This window comes from Diuraphis noxia, unplaced genomic scaffold (assembly GCF_037042655.1).
Source record: "Diuraphis noxia isolate RWA-SAM2 unplaced genomic scaffold, SU_Dnox_SAM2 contig0005, whole genome shotgun sequence".
NCBI lineage: Eukaryota > Metazoa > Arthropoda > Insecta > Hemiptera > Aphididae > Diuraphis > Diuraphis noxia.
This window is the reverse complement of record NW_028301715.1, coordinates 21,049,093-21,064,436: the sequence shown is the minus strand read 5'-3', so window position 1 is coordinate 21,064,436 and position 15,344 is coordinate 21,049,093. Positions and strand designations below refer to the sequence as shown.

The 15,344-nt window shown below is 29.3% G+C and overlaps 2 protein-coding genes across 2 annotated transcripts in view; one reads left to right on the top strand and one right to left on the bottom strand.

Moving 5' to 3' along the window:
• Positions 1-15,344, bottom strand: part of LOC107162017 (ras-related and estrogen-regulated growth inhibitor-like) — a 103,951-nt gene that overhangs the window by 50,387 nt on the left and 38,220 nt on the right. The window contains exon 4 of the mRNA XM_089228036.1: positions 6,987-7,063. Within this exon, the coding sequence (XP_089084162.1) occupies positions 6,987-7,063 (77 nt within the window). The remainder of the gene's footprint in view (positions 1-6,986; positions 7,064-15,344) is intronic.
• On the top strand, positions 10,666-14,791 carry LOC149055031 (uncharacterized). The gene is made up of 3 exons (XM_089228035.1): positions 10,666-11,074; positions 13,237-13,384; positions 13,824-14,791. The coding sequence occupies exons 1-3, from the start codon at positions 10,900-10,902 to the stop codon at positions 14,446-14,448; spliced, it is 948 nt and encodes a 315-aa protein (XP_089084161.1). The 5' UTR covers positions 10,666-10,899; the 3' UTR covers positions 14,449-14,791.

Genomic DNA, 15,344 nt, shown 5'->3' with positions numbered 1-15,344 from the left:
TTTTTTGTTTTGATTTGAAAGTGTATATAGATGACATTTGAGGTTATGGAAACATAAATATGATTAATATAAGATTAAAGAGTATGTACTTAAGATAACGGTCTTTAAAAGTAGTTTTACAAAACTATAAAATAAATGTAAATTAAATCTAGTACTATATTATTATTTATTTATATGATTAGGTATAGATACCTACTCTATATATTATATTGAATATAAATTATTTAAAAATACATTTATTATTGAATGGGACAATGAAGGTGAGCTTGTTTGGCAAATCACCCAGTACATAGAAACTAATTGAAACTATACGATCAAACTCTAAGATAATAAATTGTTATTAATCCATGACGGAGAGAAATGCATTTTAGTATGGCGTAGGTAGGTCGGCAGGTATAGGTACATACATTATAATCGACACGACATGTCTGTCGAAATACTAAAAATTATGATCGAATTACAACATTATTAGCGGCAAGTGCCAACACCTTCACAATAAATAATTTAACAAGTATATAGGTAAGTAACAATAACGACCATTCGCCAAAGATCACTGTATATCAGGGCCGTAGCTAAGGGGAGGGTTTAGAGGGTTAACCCCCCTTTAACAAAGTAGAAAATGTAAAAATGTGTAGTATATACTAAAGTCTAAAATGTTTATTTTTTAACTGAATAAATACTTAATATAATGACATAGTAAATTTATAGTATACATAGAGCCTATAAGGTGTATTTTAGTGCCTGTAGTGCATTGTGATAATTGATAAGAGTTAAGTAGTAAAACAAAATAAAGACAAATTAATTCCAATCATTGGATACACTATGTGGTTACTATAGGAAATTCCTTTAAGAGGCAGTATGAAAGAGGTATGGACCCTGATGTATATAACACGCATAACACCTATTAAAATTTCTATTCAGTATTATCATTATATTATTATTATTTATATACTATTAGGATACACGATTGCGACGAGATGTCTAGTTGATGATAATATTTTTGATACATAAGTCGTGTCCTGTGTTTATGGTATAATATTATGTACGATTTCGGTATAGGATTTACCGTTTTCCGTTGGACGGAGGGCAATTGACCGCGAGCCGGCAAATCGACTTACTTATGAACGAAACAATCATAAACTAAATTGTATAGCGCGTGGTACAGCAAGTTGTGAACAAGTAATAATGTGTAATAATAATAATAACAACATCGAACTCGCAGCGTGACAATTCGATCGATAAACAGCCTACAATAAGTAATATGATACAATAACGACGACGACGACAACACAACAATAATATAATATTATTATATGAACCGTAATGTAATTATTTCACGATTCTCCGATGCTGCAGCTAGTCGACGGCGGTGGCGCTCGGATATTATACGCTGAACATGCAGGAGGCATGATAATAAAAAAATAATAATATCACAGAAGTTGAAGCGTAGTAGTAGATATTAATATCATATTATTTATTATATTGATGTGGATGTCTATATATGAATGAACCTTATTATCCATCTGCACGTCCATTGAGACGGTCACGCCATTATAATATATAATACGTATTGCGTTTTGATAATTGTAGAGGTATACGGTTTTATACCATCATTATTATACCGCATAGTGTTATTATTGTCACACCTAATAATAAAACCGTTTGTTATTAATGTAATAAATTGTCGTCGTCCGACATCGTCCGCCCGTCTCCCGTTCATCATCTAACGATTCGCACGCATTATAATAATATTATTATACACACTTACAATTTATATTTTATTAGAATAGACATATCGATTTATTATTATTATTATTTTATTTTTATAATTTATATTTTACTTTTTTACCACGTCTGAACGCCTCTGTATTTTTTGATCACTGATCTTATATTTTATAGCAAGTACGTATATTGTTGCAATTCAAAACTACGGACTGAGTTGCGACAATATTACAGTAATTCCAAAATATATTATATACACTTTTTATTGTGTACATGTTAAAAATGTGTTTGGGAATCGATACTTCTATGTTATTATTATTATTATTATGTATTCTCTAATGGTTGTTTACGGATGAGCGAATTTTCTGGTCGTACGTTTGAATAATACATTTGCCCGGATAATTGAGTAACAATGTTTTTTAACGATTTAACGTTCGACGACAATTCATTTACTTATACATACTATATTATACATACCTATATAATGTATATTATAAACTGCTTACAGTTTCACTTCACTCTCTAAACGCACGACACTGGGCATTATATTATTATTATTATAACCCTGGGGTGGAAAAAAACGAGTAATATGGTCGCCACAATAATAATAAAATATAAATTCATAATATTCTAATAACCAGTTCAACTGTACCTATCATATTAATATGTATTATGGTGGTGACTAAAAATAACGCATCGGAGATGGTAAACTATTCATAACAATTCATAATATTATTTTTAATATTTAACTACATACAAAACATAATATTATAGTAGTTAAAAAGTTTTTTCCACGACGAAGAACTTTAAAATTATAATACGGTATTTCATGACGTTTAAATCATGTTAAAGCTCTGTCAAATTGACAAAATAAAATAATTTTTGACATACGATATAAATTGCCATATATTGCACAATATTATTATTCTTAATCACGACAAATGACAATTTATAATAAAATCAAATAGCGACTGTTGTAAAAATATAATAATATACTCGCGCGGTGTATATTATAACACAAGAAATAAAATCAACGGACGAATCTGATTTATGGTAATCAATTGTCTCTTTAAGATGAGTTCAAGTTATAATGTAAAAACTAGAAGTGCTCCGTTATATGATTATAAAATTTAAAGCAAAATAAAAAAAAAATTTTTAGCGGGATGGGGGGGCTAGAATAAATTGTATATCAGCAATACAAATCCTGATAGTTAATATTTAAAAAAAAAAACTAATTATTAAAAAACTGGGTAAACTACGGAAAAGCCTTGGGGGCTTATCCTACCAACACCTCCCAAGTTAGACCTGTGCTAATAATCTGTTATAAAAAAAAATATTGATGTAGCAGAAATGAAATGAAATTTTAATCGAAATTCAAATTTCGTTTAATCTCTTTTCTCAGAATTCATCGTTATACATTTTAATTGTACTTATTGTTCATTACAGTTTATGCGTTTAATATACCTATACTATTGACTATTGTCGTGAATTATAAATTATTGAGATACATTTGGGATGATGCAAGTGTGCAACACCTTAAAATCAAAATTAGGAATACAATTACAAGAATTATGTGTTAGCTAATATAAATTAGGTATTATTGCACAATATTTTAAATTTGTATAATATTGTATAAAATATGACATATTCGATGTTTGTTTATTTTGTTTATCAATGAAAGTAAAGTATTTGTCAACACGTGAAACGAGTTTTCTCATCGATATGTTATACCAAATTGTATTACTATACGTGCGATTGAATGTAATCCTAAATAAATACAGTATGAAAGTTTTAAAAGAAATACCTAAGTCTTGATAATAGTACTATGTTATTGGTATAGTCTAATAATAAATAATATTTAAAAAAAAAATTGAATTTTCCGTTCCCATTTATATTGTATCTATAGTAAAAGTTTCGAGAAAGTAACGCTAACGCTGAATAAACAAACAAATCGAGGTATTTTGTAATAAATCATTAGATCATGACATGCGTATAGTATTTCTAGATGAAAAATGTATTCTATAAAATATAGAAAAGAAAATATTTTAAAGTCTATTTCGACATTTGGAGAAATCATATTATGAAAATATGAACGCTTCCCTTTATGCTTTTGTTTATTACAATTATATGCTAAACTTCTGGAAATGATTATACCAATAAAAAGGATACTACGCGTTGTAGTTGTGTAATATAATTGCTGTTAAAACTGATAAATAATATTACATAATGTTCTCGTTCATTTGTAATACAAGTAGTATAGAGAAAAACCAGCTGCTGAAAGTTTCGATTTCAATAAGAAGTTTTTATTCATATTTATATTTTCATTTGCATAAGTTAAATAATTTATGGTTGTAATTATGAGTTTTTCGAAAATTAATGATCTCAACTCTCGACAAAAATATGTTTAATAACGATAGAAAAACTAGTTTAAACGAGTCGATTGTAGTCAATTAAAATAAATATTTGACAACATCAGGGCTTTCTGAACTATAACAAATCGTAGGCAGGAAATTGATTTGCGAAAAAAATTTCTCGTCAGTATCGTCATCGCGTGCGAGGTTAAAAAAATATAATAATACATTGCATATTTTTTACACCTTATTATACCCCAATCGTTGTTATTAATTATCCTCAAATTCATATACGTACTAGTAAAATTCTACAAATTATTATTCATTACCCAGAAAGACACCTCCGTTCTAAACGTATATATTATATGATATTGATTTAGGTAATATGATAAATAATACATCGATCGATTTTATTTTCGGTAGTACCCACTTATAATAATATTACCATAACAGTGTCACTTTTGCCCGAAGCTACGAAATCCGTTGCAAAAAATACATAATCGTCTTCACTTGGCGTTTCTAAATTTTCTCGTTTCTGCACTCTCGCGATTTACCTACACATATATTATAGCGTATATATAGGTACCTATTGGCTAGACGGGTTTTCAATCATTATATGTATAATATAATACTTGCGCGTCCGTCTATCGGAATAATCGGCAGTCACTCATAAAATTATTTGTGAACGCTGTACAGTTATTAGATCGTTAAAAATAATATTTATTACCACTGCAGAATGATGTGCGGTCTAGTAAACACGATATATTACGCGTGTTCATTACACCACACATATATAATATAATATACGTCATGTAAATATGAAATAATAATATTATATATCTACCGATCGGAAGTGTTGTAAGTTGTAACTGAATATTAAAAATTATTATAATATCGTTGTGGTGGGCTGCTACGATATTCTATAGGTGCCCGAGCTATTGGATCGCCTAACTGACGTGAATTTGATGTTCCCAAGATGACGACTCGCACGCCAAACACGCGTCATACTAACTAACATTGATTATAATATTATAGATTGTAATGATACTAATAGTCAATGCAGATAATATTATCGGAAAGCGATTTATTACATTATATATATTATGCTACACGAGGAAATCAATCGTGATGGACCGTCGTCGAACCGAATAAGAATAAACCGTATACCAACACCGCGCTTAGTGATAAAATATATAATAATTATACGCGTATTTGACAACCGTTACCTAGGTATAAGTATATATATACAGGGTGATACTTTTATCACCGAACACTGTTTGTTTCGAAAAGTATAAATGGTTTTTTAAAATAGTTTTGCACATTTTGCAGTTTTAATTTCATATTCTAAAACAGAACATTATTACTCTGGGTATTTCGTCTAGTAAAAATCGAATTCAGGACGAGTTGTAGGCTGTAGTCATGATATACTCAAAACAATATTCTGCGTTTGGGGGTGAAATTCAAACTGTATATGTTGTAATTAAAAAGAGTAAAAACTTAAGAAAATATAAGGATACAAAATATGATTTTTTTTAATAAAAACGTTCGTTTTGTAACGACTTGCAACCATTTAACATTTTCAAAAACATTAATACGATTTTTGAGTAATGAGTGCTTTATTCGTTGAATGAATTATCCACAGTGTAAATATATAGCTGATCGACATATATACGGAGGAAGACGCGCGCCGCCGCGTCACAATATAACATAATACTATACATAGATAATATGTTTTTAAGTAGGCATTGCTTTCAATAAAACACACACACACATATTATGTATATTGTATTACTATTACTGTGGGCAGAGATATTATATGGGTATTATAGGCACGTATAATAATAATATGATGGTTAACCACCATCACCTGTTGCCTATAACCGTATCATTATGGGCGCGGCGGATAAATTAGTGTTTTATGGAGGTATAGAGTCTGAAAAATAAATACGATTTCGTCCACACCGAGTATTATTATTATTATTACATTTTATACACGACGGTCTTGGGCGCATCCTCGAGATCGAGCCATTACATATACTATATGTGTATACTATTATATATATAATATAATGTGTATATACATATTACAATATATACGACGTACCTATTCCACCACCACCCGCGTGCCTATATAATATATAATATTATTTTGTGCCCATATACACGACCGACACGACAATAACAATAACTCTTTATTCAAACTCTATGTATAATTATTATTATGCACAGGTAATACATATAATAATAATAATAATAATATAATACGAACACCGTTTGGAAATTGTTTTCAAACCGAAACGTGACGTTACGTTATAATCGGTTGTATTGTATTGCTGCTGCAGCTATATTTATATAAATTTATGGTATACATATAATATATAGATAAAGTGTCACTACAGATATAGTAGTGTGTGTGTGTGTGTGTGTGTGGTGGTATACTTATGGTATTATAATAGTGGTTGTAAATATATTGTAACCGCAACAGTGGTGGTTAGGTAGGCCGCAGCTGCAATAGTATTGCATATTATAGTAGACGCGCGCGGACACGTTGCATTTGTGTTGCGCAATAGAACAATATGAGATGACTCGCGCGGGAGACGATTTGCCGGCGTTGGGCGCGCGAGCTGCACGCGGAATGGAAGTCGCGCGCGCATTGTTGTCCAGATCACATATCTCTCTCTCTATATATATTTATGTATTGTATGTTTTATTTCTCTCTCTTTTTTTTTATCTTTCGAACGCGTACACGACTGTTATATAGTGCTGTGTGCGGGAGGTTTACCTACCCATCATGTATATATACGACGCTGCATCAGTACATAACTATATACAATACTATATACATATATAGGTATATATTATATTATAATATAATGTAATAATGTGTGTACATGCGCTTGGTGCAGTACTTACCGAATATTTGCATGTGTCGAGTATTTCCACTTCTGTGAGAACGCTATCGAACGTCACGTCGTGTCTGTACAACAGGTCTATACGTAACAAAACAAAACAAAAAAGGATTAATTAAAAGTGCGTTATGCAAACGGCGTGATAAATGTTATCTATTTTTAGATCAGAAAATGTACTATATATTATATACTATACGCTCTCGTACTGCTGTATAGTTCGTATAGGCGCATATACCTGCAGCAGTATACTTGGAGGTATACACCATATACGCTGCACACATACCTACCCGTGTATATGTTTATACATAGGATACAGACAGACAAGACTTGGGCATTTATATATACATCTACCTACCAATAACACTTCAGAGTTAAATTTCTATAAATCAATACTTATAGTCCAAACATTTACTATACAGGTACGTGACAGGGACTTACACGTTTCACGATTGATCACGTATTGTTTATATAAAAATAATCGTTTACACGTAAATATAATGTTATATTATAATCGATACGATTTTACTTTTATATTTCAAGAAGTCTTTATTATAATATTGACATGTATTATGCAGATGTCTTATGGCTGACTGGGGGTCATTTTACAAATTTGTGCGACACCTGCAAGAGTGTTATACCATTACGTGATCGCGTGTTGAGGTCGGGAAAGTATAATATTGTTGTATTTTTCCAATTAGAATTATTACGTCACCATATATAACATTATAACAATAACCTGCTCGTCGTAGTTTTTAGATTCTGAGGGTAGCAATATAATTATTCATAATTTATAATCGTATTACTTCCAATGTCGAATGAATAATCAGTAGTCGCATGGGGCATGGCATATATACATGTACCTATGTATTTGCAAGAAGTGTATGGTTACTCTCTCTCTCTCTCTCTCTCTTTCTCTCTAATTATGTAGAGCTCGTAATCATTACATGAGCAATAATATATAATATAATATAAGTACTAAGCTAGTTACATATTATTAAATTATAAATAATTATATATTAGGTACACCAGCTATAAACATAGCGACAAATTTAATTAAATTTTATTTTCGTGTTCAAGGTAGGTTTTTAGCCAAATATATACTAGAACGATTATAGTGGCAAAAATTCGGATGTTCAAAATTAATTTTTACTAACACTTTTTACTTTAAGATTGCAGACCTATAACCTACAAAGGGTTTAGGGTTAACGCGATAAAAAAAAAAGTGATATTATGTGTGCATGCGTTATTTTGATACCAATTTGAATATATTAAATTAATATTTTACTTATTATCATTTAATCATTTTTGTAAAATGAGTGAACACTAAATTTCATTATTTTTAACCACACATAAAATACTTTGTTGTAAAAATATTATATTGTTTGTTTGTTTGCAGGAATAAAAATAAAAATTGCAGTATATTATCTGGAGCGAAAACTCATTGTAAAAATGTAATTTTCCTCACTGGTTCACCTTGCTTAAAATAAGACCTTGAAAATTCTATGGCATCCTTAAATACTTATTCAAATCAATTATTACAATACCCTTATGGTTTGCTAAACTATATATATTTTTCACCACGACATTTAAAATTACGTAGGTGCATATTATAGGTACAATACTGAAAAGCACGCTCATTCGTACGCCATCTGCAAGTTGATGTACCGTGAAAAATTAAAATATAATATGCTAACTGCGAAGATACTTTAAAATATTATCGTCGTTGACTGTAAAAAATTAAATTAGTTGAACTCACGAGTAAACCACTTAAACGAAGAAAAAAAATTTAAAAATTACAATATATAGAATAGTCAGATTTTGATTTTTAGTAAAAAAAAATCATACATAGGTAATATATATATTATATGTATAACCAAAACGTGTACGTAATATTTATTTATTAAACTCGAAAACATATGTATATATTTACAAGTCAATTCATATGGTTGCGTTATTCTGGCACCATAACCTTAACTATATTTATTCGAAATCGATACCGTGATTTAGTAAACAATTCGTAACCTGCACAAATTTGGTATTCGATCGAAACCTAAACCACCCGTACGCCAGGAAACCCGTTTTGCGCATGTCTCACTTAAATTTTTGAAAAATCTACATCTCAAATTTTTAGATAAATTTCCCAATTAATTTCTACACCCTACAAATAGTGTCCACGGTCAATATTCACTAACAACACTTATCATTACTGATATAAATTTATAATTAGGTGTTACTATACATATACATTATATTATCATTATAATAGTTATTACCTCTGCAGGTTTTATTATCTTGTATAATTTCATTTGCGTATTTGTATTAAATTATTGAAATTACCTACATGCTATTTTATTATGTTTTAACTGTTGTATCAGCCCGTTAATAAGATATAAATAAATTGATAGATATTATATTACCAGTATAATATGCGTTCAGTTAATTTCAGAGTTCCTATACTTAATATGTTCCAGACTCTATTTCCCGTTCCGTTTTCCTTTCAGGCGCTGTCATTCTAATCGTCCTATTATGAAATTGGCCAACGAGGACCCACAATTCCTCAGTACTTAGTGTGACCAATATTGTCTGTTCATCGTTAAATATATTTGTAATTTCTCTTGTTAATTTATTGTTTTTCAACACAAAACAATGTAATATTATTGGGCTCGTCCCGTATTTAATATAAATAAACAAATACCATCACCGTAAAAAATGCAGTCCGCGGAATACGAAAACCAAACAATAACGGGATAACAGTAAGTTGTACAGCCGGCTATGGACCAATTGCGCCTAAAACAAAATTTGTATTTAAGGGTCAATATACCAATTGCGCTGCATATATTTTTGGGTCAGTGTACCAATTGCGCTGCATATATTTTTGGGTCAGTGTACCAATTGCGCTTCTTATATTTTACGGTCAATATACCAATTGCGCTTGTATTAAAATTTGCCTGATATTTATTGATCAATTGATTACTAGCTAAAGTGACTGGTTTTAATATATTTTATACCAGTATCGGGAATTTTATGAAACATTATTATTATCACGCACATATTTTGATCACGGAAGTATGCATTTGAGTGATGTACGAAAATTGTATTATATATTTTTTTAAATTAGCATATTATTATTATACCTCGTGGTGACTAAATGAATTATTTTAATATCTTAATGTAGGCAATTGTTCTTTTATACTTATGATGATTATATTCTCCTTTCCTCGTAGTGAAAAAATGTATTATTGAACAAATATATTATTCTGTAAACTAACCAAATTATATTATTCTAAATTGTAATGCCATGTTCAAATTATAATTAAAAAAAAATATTATTATTATTAAAGCATGCAAAATACAAATATCATGTAAACATCATATAAACTCAAAATCTTATTACTTTATGATTTAACCACCTATTCTCTGATTATTATTAATATTATTTTATTTTAGATTTCATTGACTAAACTGCATAAACCTTGTAAAACTGTATAATACATGTAAAAAATGTATAGAGCGCAATTGGTCTATCGACCCTAACATTTTTAGAGCGCAATTGGTCTATCGACCCTAAAATTTTTAGAGCGCAATTGGTATATCGACCCTTAAATGTTTAGAGTCCCGCCACACCATGCGTTTTGGCGGGTCCGGGTAAAACGCATCCGGTCGACCGGAACAACAACTTGCATTGTTTCTAATCATAGGTGCTATATTAGAGCGTTTTGTCGGGACCGGTCGATTCCTGCCGCGAACCGACCGCAACATGTTGCGGTCGGGCGGGAAACGAATCGGCAGGACAAGTCATCAAAACACATTATTTTAAATCGTGTATGCCACACTGTGCGTTTTATCCGCTGCGTTTTTTGAATATTTTACCTGGACATATTTTTTAAATATTTAAATAAATATTTATATTTTGAAAAATGGTTTTTGATACCGATAAATTTATATCATGTATCCAAAATAACCCTTCCATATGGGAAATTGGATCCAAAGATTATATGGATAAGCATATAAAACAAAAAAGTTGGAATACGATTGGTGAGTACATGTTTGAAGATTGGAGTGAGCTTGAAGAACATGCAAAAGAAAGTAAAGGTAAGGATTCTAAGTTATATTTATATTTATTAAATTGCAGTATACAATTATTATATTATGATGTCATGTAAATTACATTATTTAATACATTTATTAAAATATTTTTAAATTTAAAAATAATTTTATTCTAAAACTTATATTTTTATTTAAAAATCAAATCATGTCATATTGAAAATCTACTGCTCCTGGGCCCATAAAGTAGTTGGCAAAGTAATCCCTCACTTCAACACCATGCGAACGAGTCCCTGTTCCACGAGCTTCAATATCTTCTAAGTTGTGCGTTTCAGCATCTTCATAATTTATACCATCTCTTTTACGAACAAAGTTGTGCAGTATGCAACATGCTTTTATAATGTCATCCGTGAAATCTGGCTCCACCTGAATGGCCGTATGTAAAACACGCCATTTATTCGCGAGTATTCCAAATGCACATTCGACTGTGCGCCTTGCTCTGGATAATCGGTAGTTGAACACTCTTCGGGAATCAGTAAGGTTACGTCCAGGGTACGGTCTAAGTAAGTTTGTATGTAAAGCAAACGCTTCATCCCCAATAAACACATATGGTTGTGGGTTGGAACTTGTATTTGGTAAAGTAACTGGTTCTGGTATGTTCAATTTACCTTCATATAATTGTTTACCAAATGCACACTCCTTGAACACATTGGAGTCCCCTTCACGACCATATGAACCAACATCGATTACAACAAAATTCAAATTTGCATCAACTATTGCCATCAAAACGATAGAGAAATACTTCTTATAATTAAAGTAGAACGAACCGGAGTTGTTGGGATTTCTACACCTAATATGTTTGCCGTCTATTGCTCCTAGACAATTTGGAAAATTTGTTTTAGAATAAAATATATTTGATATTTCCACCCAATCTTCTTTGGTCGGTTTAGGCATCTCTTTAGAATTTAAAATTGACCATATCACCTTACAAGTGTCTTTTACGATCACTCCAATCGTACTTCTTCCCACACAAAAATCAAATTTTAATGCAGCGAAGCACGTACCAGTAGATAAATATCTAATAAACAAAAAATACATTATTAACAAATACATTTTGATGGGTCGCTTTTTTTAGTTTTTACATTCTAGCGTAGCAATGAATGCATTAATTTTACAATGTGTATGTTTTTTTTTATTATTTTTTTTTTTTTTGTGTCAGTGTACACGATAAGATTTCGAAATAATGATTCCATATTTTCAACTTAAGTATTTTAGATTATTAATATTTTTTTTTTTTAAATGTATGTCGATAAAAAACTTTAAAATGTGTAATACAATAGGTTCCTTGCAAGGTTTACAAGGTTTCTAAATTTTGTTAGCTAAAATTAAAAAGAAAGTTGAACGTAAATCCACAATAACGTATATGAGCGTCTGAAGTTATGATTTTGACAAAATACGTAAAAATTACGAATATTTAATTTTTTAGATTCTATAAGCCGGAGCGATGAATGTATTGATTTTAAATAATGTGTATTTTTTTATATACCTATATTATATTTTATACTTTTATTCTTTTTTGTGTCTGTCATCACTTTTTAGGATAGTAAAAGTGCTTAGATTTTCTTCAACAGTATTTTTTCTGATAAAAAAGTGAATCTAGTTAATACTTTAGGGGGTCAAAAGTAAACATTTTCCAGTAGTTTTTAAAAGCGCTGTGAAAAACAAAAGAAAAATTAAGGAATAACGGGAATTTTTACTCAAAATCGATTTTGGTTTTTGGTGTAACTCTGACTGAATGTTTATATTAGCATTTTCTATACAGCATAATATTTTTAAAACATTTTGACTTATTTTGAGCTGTTTACGGATATTTGTAGTTTTTTATTCTATAAATATCAATACAATTTTTTTATTTGTTGGGTAAAAATGCGTGAAAATATAATACTAAGCTCTGGATATATTGTTACAATAGCAATTGAAAAATATTAAAAATACATAGGCTCAATTTTTTTTTATAAGCATTTAAACTTAGAATTTTGACAAAATTTATGAAATTTAAAATTTAATAATTATTTTGTAGTTAAAAATTTATAAAATGTTCAACATTTTTATCTAAGGATGAAAAATTTTAAACAAGGCTCCACGTAAATATTCAATTTTATACTGATTTGATTAATTATTTATAATATTATAAATTAATATTATTATAGTGACCGATCTGAAAGCCAAATGGAGACATATTAGAGACCACTATTCAAAATTTATGAATCAGGGTAAAAGTGGCGATAGTGCTAAAAGAAAAAAATATGTATACGCAGAATCACTTACGTTCTTGCAGCACATAATTAAAAAAAGAAGGTAATGAATATATAAATCTAAATTATAATCTTAAGTATATTTAATATAATAAAGATATTTATTACAAACATATTTATAATGCAATCAAACTCAAAAATTTTAGATTTTTAAAAATACTTTGAAACACAAAAATAATTTTTGAGTTTTGAATTTGAATTCAAAAATAATCACAGTTTTTGTTAAAAATTACCAAAAAAATTATTCCCCTAGATCAGACCACTGCGCTGTGACACATTTTGTACCTACATAATTTTTTTTTATAAATATTTCCGGTTACGCCCCTGCAGAGTACCTAGTTAGTTTTATTTGATAAGAAATTATAAAATTTTCATAATTTTCTAATTTTTAAAAATGATCATAACACAAAATATTCATAAAAACGTACATCACTATTCACTAGTAATGACAACTAGATGAATTATTTTTTATTTGCTCATAGGACGACAGGTAATTTCGATGAAAGTGTACAAGAACAAGTGGAAAATACCGGTGGAGAAGATTCATCCTACGAGTTGGTTTTAGATAGTGAAATGATACCACCTCAATCTGACAGATATTCAACTCCAAAAAGTAAAAAACAAAATAGTTCCAAGGTACAAAAGATGACACCATTTCAAAAAGAGTTACTAAGCAATTTAGCTACTTCCGAAGAAGATGTAACTTCTGATCCTGATAAGGCATTTTTATATTCCTTATTACCCGATTATAAAAGACTAAACTATGATCAAAAAACAGATTTTCGTCTCATGGCTCTACAATATTTTAGGAACGTATCATTAGGATCTAATCAAGTACCATCAACTCCACCATATTTTAACATTAGTCAAAACACTAGTCAGAATGTCTCTATTCCAACTCAATATTCAAATATATGTCCTTCATTCAATCCCGGCATGGGGAACAATGAAAATCATAATCTTATGCCACAACCCTTGCCAATATATTCATCTAATTTCAATCCAAATGCTAAACATTCCACACCATATCCTAAAAGCTCATATACTTATATATCTGATCAATCCCAACAACCTACTACTAGTGGAGAATTGTTTGAAAAATTTTAACAGTATATGATTAATAAGTAAAATTTAAATTATACTTATTGCAATAAGGTGCGTCATTTCAGTTTTTAAATTCAAACATGACATTTTTATTTTTTTTTTATAAATATTAAAATAACAAGGTTTTATTATACAGTAAAATATTATATGTCGCTTATTATGTATTAATGACGTTAAAAAAGAATGTAATTTTTAATTTTTTAAGAACAAGAAATTGTTTCATTTTTTATATTTTATAATTAAATAACGAAGATTGTTATATTTTAATGTTATAATTTATACTATACTGTTAAATATTATTTGATCTTTGAATAAAAATAAAGTATTACATTTTTTTTTCTTATAATATATACTGTTTGTCTGTGTATTTTCATAACCTAATACAGAAATTATTTTAAAAAATAAAAATTATTATTTTTAATTTTTGATAACAAATGATTAGTGATAACTTATTAACTATTAATAATCATATACATATATCACGTTGAAAAACTTAACTTTTATACGTAATATAAAAAAAAAACTTACCTTAAAGTAATTGTTAGACGTTCCTCAGCAGATATCGGATTACGAAATTCTGTGGTATTTTTCGTTATATGTGGCCGTAGAGTTTTTAGCAACTCATCAAAACTTGAAATTGACATACGGTAATACTCATAGAATTTATCAGGATATTGTCTAATATTTTCAAAAAATGTCGTAAACTGGCCTATTTTCTCACGATCCATATTTAATGGGTGTACCCAATACCTTCGTTTTGCTTTCGGTGGATCTAATAAGCCTAATGCTTCGGCTACAGCAACAACTTTAATTTTTTGACGATTCATTTTATCTATATTTAAATGTATTTAATATAAACTAATTATATAACTACGATTGAACACATTTATAAAATACAA